General features: G+C 33.4%; 1 protein-coding gene across 9 annotated transcripts in view; it reads left to right on the plus strand.

The window, feature by feature from the left end:
- The window catches only part of EPHA6 (EPH receptor A6), an 867394-nt gene that overhangs the window by 134658 nt on the left and 711044 nt on the right, over positions 1–21692 (plus strand). For all 9 annotated transcript variants that reach the window (XM_060297939.1, XM_060297942.1, XM_060297943.1 and 6 more), the window contains exon 3: positions 4539–5202. In XM_060297939.1, coding sequence (XP_060153922.1) covers positions 4539–5202 — 664 coding nt within the window. The remainder of the gene's footprint in view (positions 1–4538; positions 5203–21692) is intronic.

Genomic DNA, 21692 nt, shown 5'->3' on the forward strand with positions numbered 1-21692 from the left:
AAAACTACGTTGAATAAAAGTGGTGAGAGTGGGAATCTTTGTCTTCTTCCTGATCTTAGAGGAAATGCTTTCAACTTTTCGCCATTGAGTATGATATTAGCTGTGGGTTTGACATGTATGGCCTTTATTATGAAGAAATAGCTTCCCTCTATGCCCACTTTCTGAAGAGCTTTTACCAAAAATGGATGTTGAATTTTATCAAAAGCTTTTTCTGCATCTATAGATGATCATACATTTTAAAATATTTATTTATTTATTTGGCTGCACCGGGTCTTAGTTGTGGCATGCAGGATCTTCGTTGCCATGTACAAGATCTTCGTTGTGGTGTGCAGGATCTTCAGTTGCAGCATGCAGGATTTTTTTTTTTTTTTTAAGTTGTGTCATGTGGGATCTTAAGTTGTGTCATGTGAACTCTTGGTTGTGGCATGTGGGATCTAGTTCCCTGACCAGGGATCAAACCTGGCCCCCCTGCATCAGGAGCCTGGAGTTGTAGCCACTGGACCACCAGAGAAGTCCCAAGATGATCATATGGTTTTTATCCTTCAATTTGTTAATGTGGTGTATCACATTGATTGATTTGTGGCTATTAAAAAATCCTTGCATCCTGGGATAAATCCCACTTAATCATGTTATATGATCCTTTTAATGTATTGTTCGATTTGGTATGCTAGTATTTTGTTGAAGATTTTTGCATCTGTGTTCATCAGTGGTATTGGCCTGTAATTTTCTTTTTTTGTGATATCTTTGTCTGGTTTTGGTGTCGGGGTGATGGTGGCGTCATAGAATGAGTTCAGAAGTATTCCTTCCTCTGCAGTTTTTTGGAATAGTTTCAGAAGGATAGGTGTTAACTCTTATCTAAATGTTTGGTAAAAATTCACCGGTGAAGCCACCTGGTCCTGGACTTCTGTTTATTGGGAGTTTTAAAATTACCTATTCAATTTCAGTATTGGTAATTAGTCTGTTCATATTTTCTATTACTTCCTGGTTTGGTCTTGGGAGATTGTACCTTTCTTTAGACTTGGGAATGGAAGACGTTACACTATTCCTAGAGCTTTAGATGGCCGTCCCCATTCATTTCTCTAGCTACAACCTTCTTTGTGAAGCAATGACCTTGAGCAATAGGTAATATGCTACTTAGATCCTATGCTTTCCTTCTGTACCACACGGTAGGTTAGACCCCTGAATTCCCTGCTCAGATGGCTTCAAATCTCCTTTCAAGAACTTTAGGTCTTCTTGTTGGGGGTCCATCCTCCAAAAGGTGAACTGTGCTACTGGTATGCTCAACCTAGGTTGAATAGAGGACCAGAGTTGGCATCTTTTTGTAGCAGAGGAGGGACACAGCTGGGACATGAAGACTGGGATACTCATATATGTGCTTGTGTGAAGTCCTTCATGGTATGGGATTTACCTAGCATCAGAGAAGAAATAGAAATGGGGTTGACTAAGGTTAGGAGTTGGCTCTGGATGGACTACCACATGCTGGCATGAAATTCTGAGAAGTCCAAATATTTTAAATTTGAACCTGGCCTTCCAGTATCTTTCTAAAGTAGGCAAATGGAACATACTTAGAGTTTAATCTTCTTTGAAGAATGATTTATCATTTAAAAATATTTAGACATTTGGTATGTGAGCTCTATACTTCCATTCTTTCCTTGGACCCCACATTTTTAGAGGCTCTATTTATTTTAATACTTGGAAATTGTAACTAAATGTTATGTAACTGTATAAATACAAATATAACTTGGTGTAAATGCAGTGTTTTCAAAGGATACATTATGATTTAAATATGATAGCATATCTATATCTACTAATGACAATATATTTTTAGTAAATTTCCTAGCCTTTTAGATCTTATAGCAATCTTGAATTTATTTATACTCTTATTTTAGTGAATCATATTCAAATTTAAAAATCTAATTTAAATTACTTTCAGTATTCTTGGATAAGATTAAATTTAGCAGTTGATACCTTTTGGCTATTTTGGTATCTGAATCTCATTCTGATTTCTTTCTTTCCTTTTTTTTGATTATGAGAGAAGAAACACTATTGTTTCTCAAACATCATTAATTTAACATAGAAAATAATTTACCATTTTGTTAAACATCCTTATGTAGTGCTTTGAAAAGAACCACATTTCTCATTATTTGCAGATATTTTGTTATTTCCTTATCTCTTGGTTCAGATTAGTCCTGACTCAGTGTATGCGTGTCATATTCTTCTCATTCCTGATCTTTCTTTCCATCTAAACATTTTTTCCAAACCCAACATATTTTTAAATAAAGATATGTAATGATTTCAGAACTTTTTTTTCTGTCACAGATGTAATTTTTCACATTTATTTAATCTCATATTTTAGGAGAATTGATTGTTTGATGAGAGTTGTTAATACTTTTTATTAATATGAAGAGATATAGTCTGAAGATGTTAAAATGTAATTATTCAAACAGAATTTATTGACAGTATATCTCTATACTCCTATATGGGAGAGTAGAGGGTGCAGTGTAGACAGTAGTAATTACATGCATTCCCTGAGGAATAAAATCAATTCTGATTAGAAATTTATCTGAAATAAGAATAATCGCTGGATAAGTATCTTAGAGGCTCTCCAATGGGAAAAATGCTTAGAATTTTGGACACTTATTTTGACACTTCTCAGATTTTATTAGTTGTATCTTGTCTTACTATTTATATTCTGAATGGTTAGCTTACCATTTTAAATGAGCTCTGATAGTTCTGGTTGCCTTTAAATTTACGTGTAAGAGTCATATAAGACCTATAATATTGTTAGTATGAAAGGTATCTAGATGGGTAATTTTATGTGCCTCTGTGAGATTTTTGAATCACCCCTGATAAACAGTGGGTGTGTTTTGTAAAATTGTATCCACAGTTCTAAAGGAACTCATTGTTTCTTCTGGAAAATACCTTCTGAATTTCAAGCAAGCAACTTACAAATGAAATTTTAGATACAGAATTGTTTTTAAGTTTGTTTGATGGATAATATAAATTGTTTATTTGTGGAAATTTAAAGTAGATAATTGAAAGTATTAGTGTTTCAACAATCCAATAGACTGAGGAAAGAAACCATTCTGTTAGAAACTATATTAATTGAAATTCCACCAGTCTCGATTAATTAACTCTCTACAGTCAAATAAAATAAGAAACTGCAAACTGGATGAGTTAAATAAGCTTATTATAAATCACTGAAGTGTGGTATCAAGAAATAGAACACATTCATTATAGAAAAGTTTATCATTTCTACTGTATTTTAATAGAAATGAGAAATTATGATGACCAGTTATGTTTTTCCAAAAGACTGTAAAGTTACTAGAATGTGTTTTTGTTTATTGAAAATTATTATAACTTTTATTATACAAATAAAATATACTTACAATCTAAATTTGTAATATAGAAGTATGCAGTGTTAGATGTATAAATAATGCCAATGCCAATTAATTTCAATGTACTCAAACATTTTTACTAAAATTAAAAAAAAGGTAAGTTTTTTCTATTCATATAGGTGGCAGAGTCCTTGTATGTAAACATGCAGAAGTGAAGAAAATCCAATGATCTAGCTCAGAGTAAAAGCCAAAGTGTTTCCAATGCTTACAAAGGCTTTTTTGCACCTTCTTTGCCTCTCTGTTTAGTGCCCGTTCAAGCTGTTCCTAAAACATACCTATACCCTCCTGCCTCAGGGATTGGTACTTACTCTTTCCTCTTCACTGCCTCACCTCTAAGACGTTACTTAAATGTCACAACCTCAGTAAGGCCTTCTCTGGTCATACTATTTAAAATTTCAACCCTCTTCCCCATCTCCCTGCCTTATTTTTTCCCATTGTACTTTCTACCGTACTTTTCAGTTGACTCATTTACAGTTTTTATTGCGACTCCTCACTTTAAGTAAGATCCATGAAGGCAGGGAGTTTTTGTTCAGCTAGTGCACTGCTGTATTCCTAGTGTCCAGAATAGTGCCTGATAAATATCTCTTGAATAAATCTAAAGCCTTCTCTATGTCTATTTTCTATCAAAATAGACATGTAAATATTTAATTGAATACTGATGAGTATACCTCAATTTGTGGCAAATTGGATATGAAGACAAATGGGTAACTAGAGTACATTTGTCATTGGTCTAGTTATTTGATCACATAATAGATGCTATTATAGGTTGTTTATAGAGTACTAGAAACCATTTAAAGTTCTTTACATATATTAACTAATTTATGCCTCACAACAATCCTATGAAACAGGTACTCTTATCAGCTCCATTTTGTAGTTGAGGAAACTAGAGATTAAATAAAGTATCCCTTGATGTTGCAACTAACATGTAAGAAGGTAAGATTCATACCAGGACAGCTGGTATGTTCAGAACCTATTGTCTTAATGAAAGCCTCCTGGTTAAAATCCTGCACCATTGTTGCTTTGCTTTGCTTTATTTGTATACTTTTTATTCATTTTTCTTTCAGTAAAACAGAAAATTTTTGAAGTAATCATATATGTTCGTGGTTTCATAATCATTTATTTTATTTTTGCTTTTTGCAGTGGGATGCCATCACTGAAATGGATGAACATAATAGGCCCATTCACACATACCAGGTATGTAATGTGATGGAACCAAACCAAAACAACTGGCTTCGTACAAACTGGATCTCCCGTGATGCAGCTCAGAAAATTTATGTGGAAATGAAGTTCACACTGAGGGATTGTAACAGCATCCCATGGGTCTTGGGGACTTGCAAAGAAACATTTAATCTATATTATGTGGAATCAGATGAGTCCCATGGAATTAAATTCAAGCCAAGCCAGTATACAAAGATTGACACAATTGCTGCTGATGAAAGTTTTACCCAGATGGATTTGGGTGATCGCATCCTCAAACTCAACACTGAAATTCGTGAGGTGGGGCCTGTAGAAAGGAAGGGATTTTATCTGGCTTTCCAAGACATTGGGGCATGCATTGCCCTAGTTTCGGTCCGTGTTTTCTACAAAAAGTGCCCCTTTACTGTTCGTAATCTGGCCATGTTTCCAGACACTATCCCAAGAGTTGATTCTTCCTCCTTGGTTGAAGTAAGGGGCTCTTGTGTGAAGAGTGCGGAAGAGCGTGACACTCCTAAACTGTATTGTGGAGCTGATGGAGATTGGCTGGTTCCTCTTGGAAGGTGTATCTGCAGTACAGGATATGAAGAAATTGAAGATTCTTGCCACGGTAAGAAAGAAATATTTAAATAATTATTCATGCATTCAAATGATGGTTTTTTAAAGGTAAATTGGCTGTATATTTATTTTCAAATAATACATTTTCGAATACTATTCCTGGAAGAATTAATTGTGGAAGAAATTAACTCATATTAACTATAAGATAATTTCTGATTTTTTTTCTTCCTGGGAATGGTGTATGAAAATGTAAAATAAATTATATACCATGACAAGTGTTCTTGCATATTGCCTTCAGTAGAATAGTTGCTGTATGAATTGCTATATTTACCTGATTTTTATAAAGGAAAGCAACATCAGTAGCAGCAACAAAAAGCAAAAGGGATCAAAGCAGGCATTTGCTTAACTTTTATGTTTTGGTGGTCTATAGAGAATATGACATTTAAAGACAGTTTGAAAACAATTCTTTCTTTCATGTTGAATTGTAATAATTGAATAGTACCTAGGTAAGCTGAAATTATATTTAAATAAATGAGGAATTCATATGTTTGCATATGAATCATACATATGTTTAAAAATATATAGGATAGTTTATAGGAATGTTATGTGTTTGGTGATTGAGTACTGAGTATATCAGAAATTAATTTATCCTTTGCTACTATTAAATACAATTTCCTACCATATAACACATTAGCTTTTTTTGTTTAAATAGCAGTACTTGTGCAAGATCGAATTGTTAGGAAGTATGAACACAGTGCAATGCTGATTAAGTTGAAAACCGTACCTTTCATGTAGTTATGATATGAAATATCTGTAATTTTCAAGATAAAACAATTTTTTATTTGAATCATTTTATGAAGGCTTATTAATCTAATAAATATATACACTTAAAAATTTTTGCATATCCCCTGATAAAGATAATTTATATCAATTATGTTTGGATTTAGGACTCATAATCAAAATACAAATAAAGAAATAAAATTAATGCTTGGTAAATAGTAACATAGTAGAGATCTTTTCCTCTCAATGTTAAATTATTTATAGTTATTTTTCTATAGCACCATACTGAATTTACTTACTTTTTTGGTGATGTTCGGTGGTATGTTGCCACCCATTAAAAGGGATGAAAGTAAATGAGAAAAAAACATGTTTGTTTCTATATAAGGGTCAGTGGTAATATATGTGAATTTTTAAATGTTTTATCTATTTATGAAACGCTTGGGTTCTTGAATGCTGAAAAAGTTCACTAAAGCCACCGGTGATGATTATGTTTGGTCATTTGAAAGTACTGTTTGTGTGAAAAGTCTGTACTATATTTATTTAAAGTGTGAGCCAACTTTCCGTCACTATTTAATCGTTAAAATATATTTCATTGAAATTTATATAGATTTAATTCAAAATTTTTATTCACCTGTAACAAGGATTTAGAATGAAACAAAATAAGTTATCAATATAAATGATCCTTTGAAGGGGCACTATAGAATATTTTACATTGGAAAATGCAACATGAATAATTTTTCAGTGAGATTAAGAAGACAATAATAGCCAAGGATAAAACATATGACATATACTAACCATGTAGTTTTACCATATTTTATATTAGGTGGACGCTGGATATTGGTAAAAATAATAAAGCTTTAAAATTATTTAAACAATAATTATCTAAGGATTTATGTGATTAATTATTATTAAATATATTTTATGGCATTGATCACAGAATTAGAGGTAGTGACAATCATTGATGACTAGATGTTTTTTGCTTAATATGTCTGCTCTGTGAAATTTCATTCTTGTTTGCATGCCTGAAAATTCCTTCAGTTGTTGGCAAAGATGACTTTGGATATATGATAATTATCAGCTTATCTAGAGCTACTGCTAGACTCGTTCATTTTTATGGCTTGTTATCTTTATTATAATTTATTTGACTGCAGAAATGAGAGAGTGGGTACAGTACAAATGTTCATCATCTTCTAGCAGATGGCAGAAATTGGAAGATTATACTTGGATTCTAAATCCATGGCTTACTAACTTCCTTATCCAAAAATAAATTAGTGGTTATAATCAATTAATGGTAAAGTATATGGAAAACTGTTACATGCAAACACATGTGCCTGTTTCCAATTGACTACAATGAATTGCTATTTACAAACAGAAAGGAAGTGGATGTGGAGACCTCATTTTTAGAGAAAGGTATCTTACACTATCACTAGTTTCCATTTTAAAGTATTTATTTAAGTGTGTTCTTGATTCTTCATATTGCCCCTTTCTATCCTCTGATAATAATTTTTTATCATGGATTCTGTTGCAGTCTGTCAACAATTTATCTCACAACCAAATCTCAGAATTACCTATAACCTACATGAAAAATAAATTGAAATTTATGTGAATAAAGAGTAGCTCAGGCAATAATGTGACCATACGTTTATATATATAATGAGAAAAGAAAAAACAATGTATATCATTTTCTTTTCTTCTGGCTTATTCTATTAGACCTTTTATTTTAGCTATTTTTTTGAGTACCTACTATCTGTTAATCATTTTGATAGGTAGTAGAGATAAATATAAATAGAGGCATATGTTTCAATGATCTATTGCTATTGAGGTAAAATAACCCAAAATTTAATAACTTAAAGCCATAATAATTTATGATTTCTTAGGGCTCAGATGGGTAATTCTTCTGCTTATTGTAGAATAAACAGAGGTCACTCATGTAGCTGAATTCAGCTGGGAGATTAACAGGGGTTGGAATGTCTAAGATGACCTCTTATATTCCAGAGCCTCTCTCTACATGGCCTTACTTCATTAAAGGATCTGACACAAGCTTTTTTACAGTATAGTGGCTGGCCGAAGAGGGAGTTTTTCACATGGCCAGGTATAAAGTGAGTATGCGAGGGGACTGCAAAAGGGGCTGAATGCCTGTAAGTATGTTTATAGGGAGCTGCCAGTGTAACATTATACCACAGTCTTCTCTCTTAATTCTTGTGACTAATGTCCCTCCTTCATGCACAAAAACCCACATCCTCCCAAAGATCTATTCCATTATGGCATTGTGTTGAAGTCCAGAAGAGCTTCAGTGAAATCTCTTGTGGATATGAATAAAGCTTCATAGCTAAAGCTCTCCTTCATCTGGAGAATTAAAAACTAAACGAGATGTTATCGTTCCTCACACACACAACACACATGGGACAGGATTAGGAAAGTTGTAAAAGATTCTCACATTCCTGAAGGCAGGGAACATAGCAATCACTGGTCCATTGTGATTCTGAAATCCAGCAAAGGTCATCAGAGTCCCTAATTATAGAGGCAAGGACTGTTCTTTGCTTGGAGCCCAGTTCTGCAACCTGGGATTAGTTCTCTGTGGCTCTTTGTCTTCATTACTCTTGACTTTGCCCTCTGAGTTATCCTCCTTAGTTATAAGAATTTCCATGTGGCCAGTTGCTAGTTTCACCATCTTTCAAGAAAACTTCGTAATTTGATCCACAACATTATGAAGTACTTTTTGTGTCTTCCAAGTTATCACAGGTAGTCTTTCTCACCAATTGTTGGTTGACCTTTCATTATCTCCAATAATAATTAATTTACTGCTCTTCCATCCTCCAGTCACAGCCTTCTCGCCACCCTTCCAGCCTCCACAGTTTTTTCATTACTAAAGCAAATGCCACATGTTTTAGCTTTTTGTTAAAACAGTATCCTTTATCCTGTATAAGTTATTTGCTTACAATCTGGAAATATGGGCTGGGTTCAGTTGGCTGGTTCTTCTGCTGGTTTTATCTGGGTCACTCAATGCCACTGCAGTTATTTGGAGGTTTAACAAGGCTGGACATCTAACATGGCTTCACTCACATGTCTGATACTTCATCTGAGATGTTTGAGGCCCTAAAGTCGCTTATTGTGTAAATCCTGATAGCAATTTTAATACATTTCATTTTAGGAAATTATTCTATTTTTTCTTTCTCTTCCATTAGAACTAGTTAGTCATTGTGCCATTCAAGGGACTTCACAATTTGGCCTTGTCTTATTATTTTCTGACTTTGGCAAATTCTGTCTCCTGTTTTGTTTTTGTTACTTTTGAATAATCCATGTATTTTTCATGTTTCTTGCTCTTTTTTTTCATGTTTTATCTATCTGCTTGGTGTCCCTTTCTTCTTCCTTTTCTGTGGTGGAATTTTATTCATCCTTCAGGGTCTAGCACAAATATATATATCACATATATATAGCACATATATCTGTATCTTCACAAAGTTAATGTCTCTGTCATCTGTGCTATAATTTGTTCTAATTATTTATGTGCCTGTTTTACCAGGGCTGTCAGATAAAAGAGATATATTTAAAAATCATTTGTATAATGAAGGGTAAGGAATTTATTGATGTGAATGATAAGTAGTACCAGGTCCTACTGCATGATAAGTAGTACCAGGTTCTACTGAATGGTTAGAGGTATACTGACAGAATGCTCTGTGTCTTCATATTTCTGTGAAATAGGAAAGTTTTCTTCAGGGAGGGTTGTGGTATTTTAGATCTGGAAAGCCTTTGAAAATATTTTTATCCCTCATTTTATGAATCAGGATTCTAAGTTATAGAGAACAGAATTTTATTCCCTGGGGCCACTTGGTAACTAATACTAGATTTATAACTAAAGCCTAGATAATTCTCAGACTGGTCTTTGTGTGTCTTTCCTCCCTCCATGTCTCCTTCTCTCCTCCCCTTCTTCACTTCCTCCCTTCCTTTCTCTTTCTCTTTCATTTCCTTATTCCAAGCATCCATGCCCTCACCTTGATGCTTTAACTTTTCCTGCCTGCCAAACAGTACAGAGGAGCCCTTAGTTACTCATCATTAATTAGTCCCTTTTTGCTCTGTGTTTATTTTGTGGAATCTGATATGGGCACTGTTAGAACAGTATCTACACATCCATTCTGAGATTCAGGCTACCGAGAATGATGGAAAAATATAGATTTATCTGGGACTTTGCTGTTAGACATGATAAATAGGAAAAATTATAGTGAGGTTTTAGGAATACTCATAATTTACTTGAGTACATTTGAGAACTCTTGGCCTGCTACATAACAAAAGTACAATAAGCTGGTTTAAAATAGAATAAATCTGTATCTACCCATACTATCATATATAATGAATTGTGTATATTTATTTGCATTTAAATAATTTATTATCATGCTTTATCCTAAAAGTTATAATACTAAATGTTTCAACTTGTGATTCCTTTCTCTGTAATGTTAAGGTGTATCTAGATCCAAATTCTAGAAGCACAAAAAAGAGAGGCAATTTTATTCTTATTATTTTCGATCAGGTTTAAATAGACATAAACATTATATTAAGCAGATATGATAAAATTTAAAACCAAACACAGTAATTTGGGTAACTCTACATTATAGGCAGTATTTTATACTTGCTCCAATATCTTATTTTTCATAACTTTTTATTTTATTTCATAGGTTCATAATTAAAACTGCCATACTTAGTCATATTGATGTTACAGATTTTTTTTAATTGTCTTAATTTATTCCACTAAGGGCTTGAATATAAAATAGCACAGATTCATAAAACATTAATTTACATCAAATAGTGTTTCACTTCATATAACTAAGAATATCTTAACACTATGGAAGAAAATTGGAATCAATTAACATGGAAAATTGAATAATTTTTGTTGAGTTGTAAGTTCCGAAGTGACATGAATCCCTAATAAACTCCTGTTGGATATTAATTTAGAATAAATCTCATTTAGGTAGTAACACATGTACTTAGAGATATTAGTTAGGGTTTGGTATTTCAGACCTGCTATGAATATATATGTATATTTATTGCAAAGGTATCTTCTTTAAGCCTTTAAGTATCACATGATATAATTTAACAAAATAACATCTGGCTATGAAAGTAAAGTTCTAAAACATAAAGAATATTTTATAACTTTTTCTCTTCCTAGAAACATGTTTTTATTTTCCCTCTAGTGCTGCTTAAAAATTCTGGAGGAAAGGATGGTGGCAGTTCTTGGACCATTGCATTATTGTTCACAGAGGTGAATGGGCCTTTGCAGGGCCTTTGGTGACATAGCTATCGATTTGATCTCCTGAAGAGTGTTGTTATTAAGGCTTCATGACTCTGTCCTCTGTTGCAATTCAGAAGCATTTATGCTCTGTGTTTATGATCTTCTGTCTAATCATGTTATCAGAGATGATTGTGGAAGCAGAGAGCATAAAGAAAATTTGAAACACCAGGATTTGCTGGCATTAAATAAGGGGGCTTGAGGGTATGATGAAAAGCTGAAAGGTGGGATTGGGATCAGAAAAAGGGGCAGACTTATTGGCCCAAATAGTATTTTCACTTTCTAAAGGTTATCACAATGTAAATATAAACTCTTACAATATAACCTTCAATTCCAAATAAAGCTGCTTTATTGCATGAAGCAATTCCAGATTTTCATCTGGCTTGAGAGGAATATGAAATCAAGAGGCTTGAAGGAGTCTAAAAATAGAAGGTATTATTTCCAAACAAAACATAATAAAGTTAAATAAGTATTTTGTTCTTTGTCACAATTTTTAAAATAGGTTAAAACATAAACTGTCTTGAAATGATCATTCTTAATAAATTATTTTGACCAGATTTTAACTTCAATTATAGTTCTCTTTTACTGTCGGCCAACTTGAAAGCTATAAATCATATTTCTATAGGAGCTATGCTTAATTTAAAAAATCCTTCCTTAACACATATATCTCTAAGAGGGGATAAAATTATATAGTATCTCTGTTTTCTTTCCAACATGACACACCATGTCACCCCCTGAAATTACTACCTTTCTTGTGAACATTGTCTAGAGTTTTAGTTTGGCTTTTTAAAGAAACAAAATCAATAGTTTCATAAAGTCAGTACTTAGATACACCAAGATATATTAACAGATTTTATACTTGATTTTTTTTTCTATCATTATATCCTTTCTTCTGGGTTCATTATTCCATTTGCTGAAGTATATCCTTTGGTAGATCTTTTGGCAAGGTTCTATAATTTTAAGCCCTTTATTTAATGGATATCTAAAAATATTTTGTCCTCCCTTTTCAATGATTGTTTATTTGGGTATAGAATACTAAGTGACTATTACTTTTCCTCAACACTCTGAAAATATTATTCCCCTGTCCATAAGAATCTGTTGTTGCCAGTGACGTTCTGACAGTCTTAACTGTCATTATTTGGGAGATTACTTATAGGTTCCATATTTTTGGTCTTCAGTTACATTATTATGTAACTGCTATGGATTATTTTTTCCTGCTTCACTTCTCATTTTGTGTTTTAACCTGAAAAAGTGTGTGTGCGTGTGATACTTTATTCTGTTTTGTATTTCTAGAATACCTATGAGATATTTGTTGAAGACTTTCAATATTATCCTCTTTGTCTCCGATATGTTTTTTTTTTTTTTAATTTTCAATCTCAACTAATTTCCGGGTAATGAATTTTCACTTTGGCTACAGCTAGCTAAGAGATTACTTCATCCATTGAGGTTTTTTTTTTCCATTCTCACTTGTTATTGTTTTATTTCTACCTACTTTGTTTCATAATTTATTTTTCTTTTTTATGGATACTATTTTATTCTTTATGCATTTTAAAGTCACATTCAAATAAGTTTTGAAAGAAATCGAGTCTAAATATTTCTAAGCATTAGTGTCAGCATGTACTTTGGAGTTGTAACTTGTGTGCTAACTTGTTTTCTATGTCTTTTTATTTTTTAATTTAGAGAGTTTATATTTGAGCTAATCTTCTTCCCTTAGGCCTTATAAATAGAAAACTGTAGAGCCCTAAGAAATTTACCAAATAATTCATGTTAGTATTACTGGTTGACAGCAGTTCCACTCCATGCATTCAGGGATCTAGGACTTCTTGCATTTAGTGGGCCAGCCATCTCCTAGGGCCTTGTAGTTATCTGTGTCCAGTTCAGAGGTTGTAAAAAGGGATTGGAGAAGGCGCATGTGTTTCTTAACCAACTCAGATCTGAAGAGCCACATTAATTCCTCTCAAATACAACACTGGGAACTGGTTATGTGACCACACCTAACTGCAAATAGGGGTGGGCTGTTGTTAAATGTTATCCCTGGCTCAATAGTCACTTTCCAGCAACAATTCTTTATCATGGAAGAGGAAGCCCAATTTTTGTAGATACTTGGTTATCTCTGCAGTAGTCTGCCACTTCATCCACAAAGTGTACGTAATCATCCTCATGTATCTGTCAATACAAATTTTTCTCCATCAGGTTCAGAAACATTCTCTTGTCAGCTGGTGACCTACACATTAAATGACAAGCCATTTACCCTAACACAAAATATACAATGGTTGAAATAAGTAGAAAACTGCCATTAAGAAAGGAGAATAATAGGAACTAGTAGTGCTCCATAGCAGTGATGGGCAGGCATTGTGAAGAACCTCAACAGCAGTTGAGTTGATGCTCTTATCCGTCATTCTCAATGGCCCTTGGCTATGCTATCTGTGAGCTTCTTATTATCCTGACAGTTTTTGAATTAGTTACTGGTGGCTGAACGGCTTTCATACCTGTTTCATGCTCGTCTATTCTGGGGACTCCAGAGTCATTTCATAGTTACAGGGTCTTTTAGACCAGACTCATGATTTGTTGGCAATAAGATTTCCTTAAAGTCATAGTAGCCTTTTAATCTATTTGTCAATTCCACGTCTCAGAAACTACACAAAAAATCCACACCTGAAGTTTTTTCTTTGTGTATACACACACACACACACACACACACACGCGCACACACACACACACACGCCCTTCAATTTGGGTAATATTTAAAAGCTGAGAAGACAAAATTCCAAATTCTAGAGCTTTAACATATAGAAGTTCATTTTTAATTTACATTACAGTCCAGGGTGTTCCTGGCTGTTGAGGGCTTTCCTTCATACAGAAAATAGGAGAATTATATATTTTCTGTCTATAGCTCCATTATCTCGTATGGCCTTGTAGTCATCTGTATCCAGTGAGAGAAAGAAGGAAAGTATATAAGGTACACATCTTCTTCTTAGAAGCCTTGGCATAGAAATGACATATACATTTTACTCAAGTTGACACACTTGTAAAAATTATATAATCAGTAGAGTAAAAGCTTCTTTGTGTAAGCTTTAATATTAAGCTACATCCAGTATAAATAATCAGGATTTTTTTGATCAACAGACAAGCATTAGGCTATATATTAATGTTCCATCAAACCAGATATAAACTGAACTAATTATGCTAAATTAAACATTAGAATATAAGTTATTTCTATAAATTTAAACCTTGTTCTCTGTCCATAGAAATAAATAGGATTCAACTATTTGAAGAGGGGGTGATTATTTCCATGAATTATCCATAATAGCAACAAAGAACATTCAGAATAAACTTTCAAGTGGGATATTATGTAGTACATTGAAGATATAATGGCAGAATTTTACCAGAGGAGAAAAATATCTCACTTTTCATTTTATAGGAATAGAGTATAACAAAATATTGTATTTAATAAATCTGTATATAATTCAGGTTAAATTTTATTCTAAGCATCATAACAACTATATATAGTAATATTATATCATGCGTGTTAAAATCTGAGGATAATTTTGTTATACATTTTTTCATTATATGTTCAGAGCTAGCATTAGAACTACAAGGTACGGTTGACTTTGTATCCTCCATATGAAAAAAAATGTAATAATTTTCATTTTTAGAGTATTTACATATCTCAGCTCTAGGGAAGTATATTTCAAAGGACAACATAGTTCTAAGGAGAATAGGCATCAAAGGAATAAAACTTGATACAGAACAAGGAGTGGGTGCGACAGGGTTGAAAAAAGTGTATCTGATATAAATATACTTAAAGTGTTTCCTTTGATTTAACATATCTTGTTATCCTTTGTGAGAAAAGCATTTTTTATTTTATTTATAGTAACAGTTATGATTACCTGGGAAGTGATGATAAACTCGAATACACATTGTGATGATATGGGGGGGACATTCTTAATATTTTTTAGTCCTTTGAAATAATGACTTATAATGAGAATTAAATAAATTACTGGTGTCCTCAATTATGCACAAGGCCTTTTAAAGAAATAGTTCTCCTTTTTTGTACTTGAATTTTTTTCCCTTTTGGCATATAATACTATACAATGGAAAATTTTAGTATTGCAAATATTTCTCTATCACTATTCTGTATAACCAGTTACTGTTTTCAATCTGAGCTTAGGCCAAACTATCTGTTTTTAGGATAAGTTATAATAAATAAAGAATATAGGTATTACTGAAAATGGTAGTCTCCATTTTACAGGGAACTATAGAGTGGTGATAAACTTAAAGGGATGGAGATTTCCAGTTGCCAGTTGCTCTATACAAGGACTATCACCATATAAAGAGGCAAGCAGTACCAAAATTGATGGGAACTTTGGGAGCATAAAAACAAGCTCTGCTTTATCTTCAGCAGTGGACAAGGAAAAAGCATGATTTATTCCCATTATTTGACAGTATCAAAGGCGACTGCTATAGAAAGCCATGAAAACCTCTTGAAAGATGCAAACCCTGTTCCTTTGGACAGAGATAAACAACTATTGTCTTGGATAGAATTCTTTAAATAGGATCAGTTTATTTTTTGTTTTTTTCTTAAGATGCCTTATATCCTCATTTCTTTGTTTTGTTTCTATTCTTGTTTTGAAGTTAACTAATACTATTCAGGATGGTTTACTTTTCACCCTACCATGGTAAAAAATTATATTATTTATCTCTATATTAATTAAATATTTAAAATGAAATTAACTGGAAATCTTTTAACTGGTAAAACTTTGAAATGGCAATACATATGGATTATGTGAGAGCTTTTCTAAAGATTCTCTATTAATTTACTAATTGCATTATGACCAAGAGCATACTCTTCTTAAAGCCTAATTGTATGTGGGTATTATAGATTGCTAAATGTGAACTAATTTTCCATGCATATGAAATATGATGCATAATTATGTAAAAAAATTAAAAAATAATTATCCTATACAATAAATAGGATACATTAATTAGGTAAATATTTTTATTCACAATGCTTGCTAAATTTTTTCAAAAGTTCTCTGACATCTAGTGAGGTGACCACAAAATTTCTCTACATACTTATTGATGAAATGTTATAATATTATATTGCCTTAGATGACCCATCTTTGACTCAGTAAAGTTATCTGTTCCTGATGCATTATTACTTTAATGCTGAATTATATATTTTTTCTTACATTTGTTAAAAATTGGCAAGAGGATATTCTATCTAATGCAATGAATTACAAATTTGTTTTGAGTGATGTAAGGAAGAGTAGAATAATTTGATGTACACACTGTGGTCTTAGATGAGAAGTTTAAATATTTGTAAGATATAAATTTTAATTTAGAATTATAAACAAATCACACTCAAAATTGTTACTGTTTTGCCACTTTGAACTCAGCAGAAATGGTTAGAAATGTTATATGAAATAATAAGTGGAATGACATATAGATTATTTGAAAAGGATGCTGAAGGAGAGCAAGAGCCCTGTCAGACATTAAAATATATTCAAGAGAAGATATTTAAAATGTGTAGTATTATTTCCCAAAGAGAAATATTTATCAGTGGTACCGAGTAGACAGGGAAAAAATAGACTACATTACATGAAATAGTTTAATCTATGGTAAAATAGAGATAACTAATTAATAGGGAAAATAGATGGATTATTTAATACCACGGTTCTTACTTTATAGGGATTGAGATTGGGGAGGGGAGAGCAACAGTGATGTAGGTATAGGGCCAGCACTGCCATCTTTTACCAAGTCCCAGAGGAGTTACCTTCACCATTGAATCCATCTTTCTTTAAAATGTGTGCAATTAGCCTCTAATTATACCTTAGTTTAAGGATCTAGTTGGGGGCAAGAAAAGTCCCACAGAAAATTTCTTGTTACAATAAAATGAAGCATAGGCAAAGTTTTAACAAAAAGATGTTGGTTTGTAGGATACAAATTAGGATTTTCATGGAACTTTACAACTGTGGTGAAACAGTAATTTTTGAAGACTAGGAGAAAAGGTGAAAGAGAAACATGAAAATAAGAAGACATCATCTAGGTATTAAATATGGATTTGGGTCAATCAAAGGAAAAATCACAGGTTGTTTTTGATATTGTTAAAGAAAAAAATCCTCGTGACACGTGTTAAAGAACCAAGTTTTTCGAGAGTGGCGACCAAGTCTGTGGAGCCACCCTAGGAGCTGGCGCTGTCATATCCCCTCCTCTTCCACTTCCTGTTGCAAGCAATAAAGTCTGTTCATACCATAGTAAAAAACAAACTGTGAGGCAGACTTTATTCAGGGGTACTGCTGCAATGGAGTGTCATAGTAGTGGAGAGAAATTGAGCTTAACTCTGAATACAACAAGAAATGTGGGAATTTGTAGCCATGGAGTATGGTGTGGGTCAATGGATGGAAAATTACTAACAGGGAAACATCAGGGGTAAAGCTTGGGGCGGTTCTGGCTCAACCATCCTGACAGGATTCTTTCTAATGGTGGACCAGGGTGACCAGATACCACCTGGAGGATGATGGGAGATGAGGAATTGATCAGGTATTTAGGGTGGGGGATTTTCTCTAAACCAGTTTAGCAAGATTCTTGCTAAAACTGGACTCTGCAGGAACACAGACAAAAGTCCATGGTCAGGCCTAATTGAACAGAGGGCTCAGAAGAGCCTGACTAAAAGTTTGGTCAAGGAGAGACTCTTTGTCAGTATCACGTAACACTCTGTAGGTGGAGTTGGCAAACTATACCCTGCTTGCCGTTCTAGCCCCTTTTGTTAAATAGTTTTTTAGAGTACAGCCAAGTCCATTCATTTACATATTGTCTATCACTGTTTTCAAGCTACAGTTTCAGAGTTGAGTAGTTGCTTCAGAAACCCTATGGCTCGTAAACCTAACGTATTTGCTTTACATATAGTGTTTGTAGACTTATTTTATATAGGCAAATTAATGTATATCTGGGAAATATAAATAAAATTATCAAACTTGTTCTTTTAAGCCTGTTATTAGTGTGTTACATTTTTACAACTAAAGAGAACAAAACTTCTGGTGGAAATGTTTTCCTCACAAGTTAGCTATCTTTTTATTCAGTCATTTGTTAAAGCATCTGTGCTAAGAAATATAATTTCAGAAACACTCAATAGAGGATTTCATATTGATCTGTTTTGGGAAAAAGAGTTTGATTTTTATTAAAATGCAGACATATCTGCGAGAAAAGGCTTTATTTGTAAAAAGTGTAGGGTATATGTGTGTATTTTTATTAGAAGCATATTCGTTCAGCATTGGCCGTTTCCTGATGAGACCTTTTCAGACTCTTTGTTAATTCTCTCACTCTGAAGCATCTTGACTAGTTGCCATGCTAGACACTGAAAATTTATTTGTTAAAAATTGGTGAGTTAAGGGCTTCCCTGGTGGTGCAGTGGTTGAGAGTCTGCCTGCTGATGCAGGGGACATGGGTTCGTGCCCCGGTCTGGGAAGATCCCACATGCCATGGAGCGGCTGGGCCTGTGAGCCATGGCCGCTGAGCCTGCGCGTCCGGAGCCTGTGCTCCGCAATGGGAGAGGCCACAACAGTGAGAGGCCCGTGTACCAAAAAAAAAAAATTAGTGAGTTAATATTCTTGTGGAAAATGATACATAGGAGCAAATGATAAGTAAATTCAGATTGTCATTTACTTAGAACTTACAAGGAAACAGATTTTCTGTGAACCATGATACTCAGTTTCCAGTAGGTTCTCATTTTTTTCTTCCTACTTTCAGATTATATTGCACTTTCAGCAATGGCAGATACGTTTTTATTAATGTATACCATAGGCTTAAGAAACATTTATTGCATACCTATTACATCCTGAATTACAACTGAATTGTTATGAATTACTATGGTCCCTGTCACACAATACACACAGAACTTGCCACACTCTTTTGTTTAAATAATTGTGCTGTTGATTTTGTGAGGGGGTGTAAATTTACATAGAGCCCACAATTTCATATACTCTGCTCAGTATGTTATAGAACATATTTAGAATGAGCATTTTAAAAAGATTCTCCAAGCTGTTGATAATCTTGAACAAGTGTCTTTTTATAAAGATTTTTCTAAAAAAAAGCAATATATTGTACCTGTTTAAGGTATAAATAAGAACCTTTATTTTCAGCTAAAATAACAGTTTCACATTGTAAAGCATGTATTGTGTAATGTTCTATGTATGCATAGGAATTTTTTGGGATATATTATCTTCCATAGCCTGCTTGCAAATTTATTATTGCTGTATTTTGTCATTCATTTATTTTTCTATTTGTCTTTGCTCCCCCCCCCATCCCTCTTATTTAGGCCCTTTGAAAAAATCAACTTAAGCTGCATGGTAAATATTTTATCATTATTTTAATTTATATTTGAGGTTTCTTAGACTGTGTACTACCTGATTAAGCTTTCCTGCAGAATTGTGACTATATGATGTTATTTTTATTCTTGTCTTTTCATATATATAGATATTCAAGTCATTCATTGCACTTAATCACAAAGATTTGGAAAAATCATTTGATATTTAATCTTAAAATTTACTTTCAGCATTTCATTGCAAGCATTATCATCTCCTTCCTAAGGAATGTCAATCTAGCTCACGCTATTCACTGTTTGAATAGAATGAATAGAGCAAAGTGAATAGAGTGAATAGAGCTCTTCAAATAGAAGAGCTCCTTCCTTCCTCCCTCCCTTCCTCCCTCCCTTCCTTCCTTCCTCCCTCCCTCCCTCCCTCCCTCTGTTCCTTCCTTCCTTCCTCCCTCCCTTCCTCCCTCCCTTCCTTCCTTCCTTCCTCCCTCCCTCCCTCTGTTCCTTCCTTCCTTCCTTCCTTCCTTCCTCCCTTCCTCCCTCCCTCCCTTTTCCCTCCTTTTATTAATATCTTGGAATATATAAATACACACAAACTTAATTAGAGGAAATGGAGAAATAATACATCTCTTATGTTAAGATTCTATTAGAATTTGAAAAAGAGTAGATACATGTATATGTATAACTGAATCACTTTGCTGTACATCTGAGACTAACACAACATTGTTAATCAACTATACTCCAATATAAAATAAAAATTTTAAAACAGATTCTTTTTTGTGTGTATACCAGGCATCCTTAAGAAGAGACTATGATCTTTGAACCATAGATATTAGCAATGCTTATACAATTTAATGGTCTGACTGCCAAGTGGAAAAAATATCATGCAACTCGTATGCCTACTAATGAAACATTGGAGAGAGTCTAGCATTGCATGTGAAATGTATCTTTAAATGAATATTACTTCAAAGGGATGGTCAAAGTATCTAAGAATTCCTAAAGGAGATAGCAGTGCTTTTTTGAGAGAATTTCCCTCAGTGCAGTAACAATGAATGTCTATTCATTTACTGTTTGGTGTCCACAGAGTAGTACTATTTCATGAGAAATGTCTTAATTTTGCTCTGACAGCTTGATGGCCAGCATTTCAAAGTTCATCTTATATATATTCATAAGAAGGATGAAAGTGTTAATTCTAATTAAAATGATGCTCAGTTCATTAGTAGGTCTAGTGAAGCCTCCAATATAAGTAAATTAAACTGAAGATTATTGACAAGAGTTTTATTATTGACAAAAAAAAGCAATTACCAAATCATTGACTTTTGTTGGTCAACATTTTCACTCCCTTTCATAGAATTATGAATTAAAGTTAGGAGTTAAAAAAGAAAGCAACATTATACATCAAAAGTATTGTAGAAGAAAGACTTACTAGTTGGTCAAACCTCGTATTGTAAGAAAAGCAAAAGCAAAGTTTGTTAAACTGAAAAAATTAGTGCGACGGTAAAAACAAAATTATTTTTTCTTGCTGTCTCACCAAACAGGGCCTAGAACCAGCAATTTTCATCCAAAGCCATCTCTCTGAATAGCAGTATTTTTTTTTTTTTTTTTGCGGTATGCGGGCCTCTCACTGTTGTGGCCTCTCACGCTGCGGAGCACAGGCTCCGGATGCGCACGCTCAGTGGCCATGGCTTACAGGCTCAGCCGCTCCGCGGCATGTGGGATCTTCCCGGACCGGGGCACGAACCCGTATCCCCTGCATCGGCAGGCGGACTCTCAACCACTGTGCCACCAGGGAAGCCCTGAATAGCAGTATTTTTTAAAGGAATCTGTTCTTTAAATTTTTTCCCTTAAACTATTAAATATATTATTTTTCAGATCTCTTTTGTTTAGATCATTTGAAGTGATTTTTCTCTTTTTGGGCCTTCCATTCTTTTTAGTTGCATAAAAATAAATAATATATTGCCATCAAGAATGACCTGAGTTTTCACAGAGATAAACTTATAGAGATTATCTCCTAGTTAATATTCCAATTTCAGAAAAGTAAACTGGATGTAAGAAGTTCTAACAGAGAAAGTTATTTATATTTTAAAAGATTTGTTTACTTTAAAATGTGTAAAATTTAGTTAAAATCAAGAGATAAATATAAAACATATTATAACAGCTTTATGAA

This window comes from Globicephala melas, chromosome 4 (genome assembly GCF_963455315.2).
Source record: "Globicephala melas chromosome 4, mGloMel1.2, whole genome shotgun sequence".
In the NCBI taxonomy this organism is placed as follows: Eukaryota; Metazoa; Chordata; class Mammalia; order Artiodactyla; family Delphinidae; genus Globicephala; species Globicephala melas.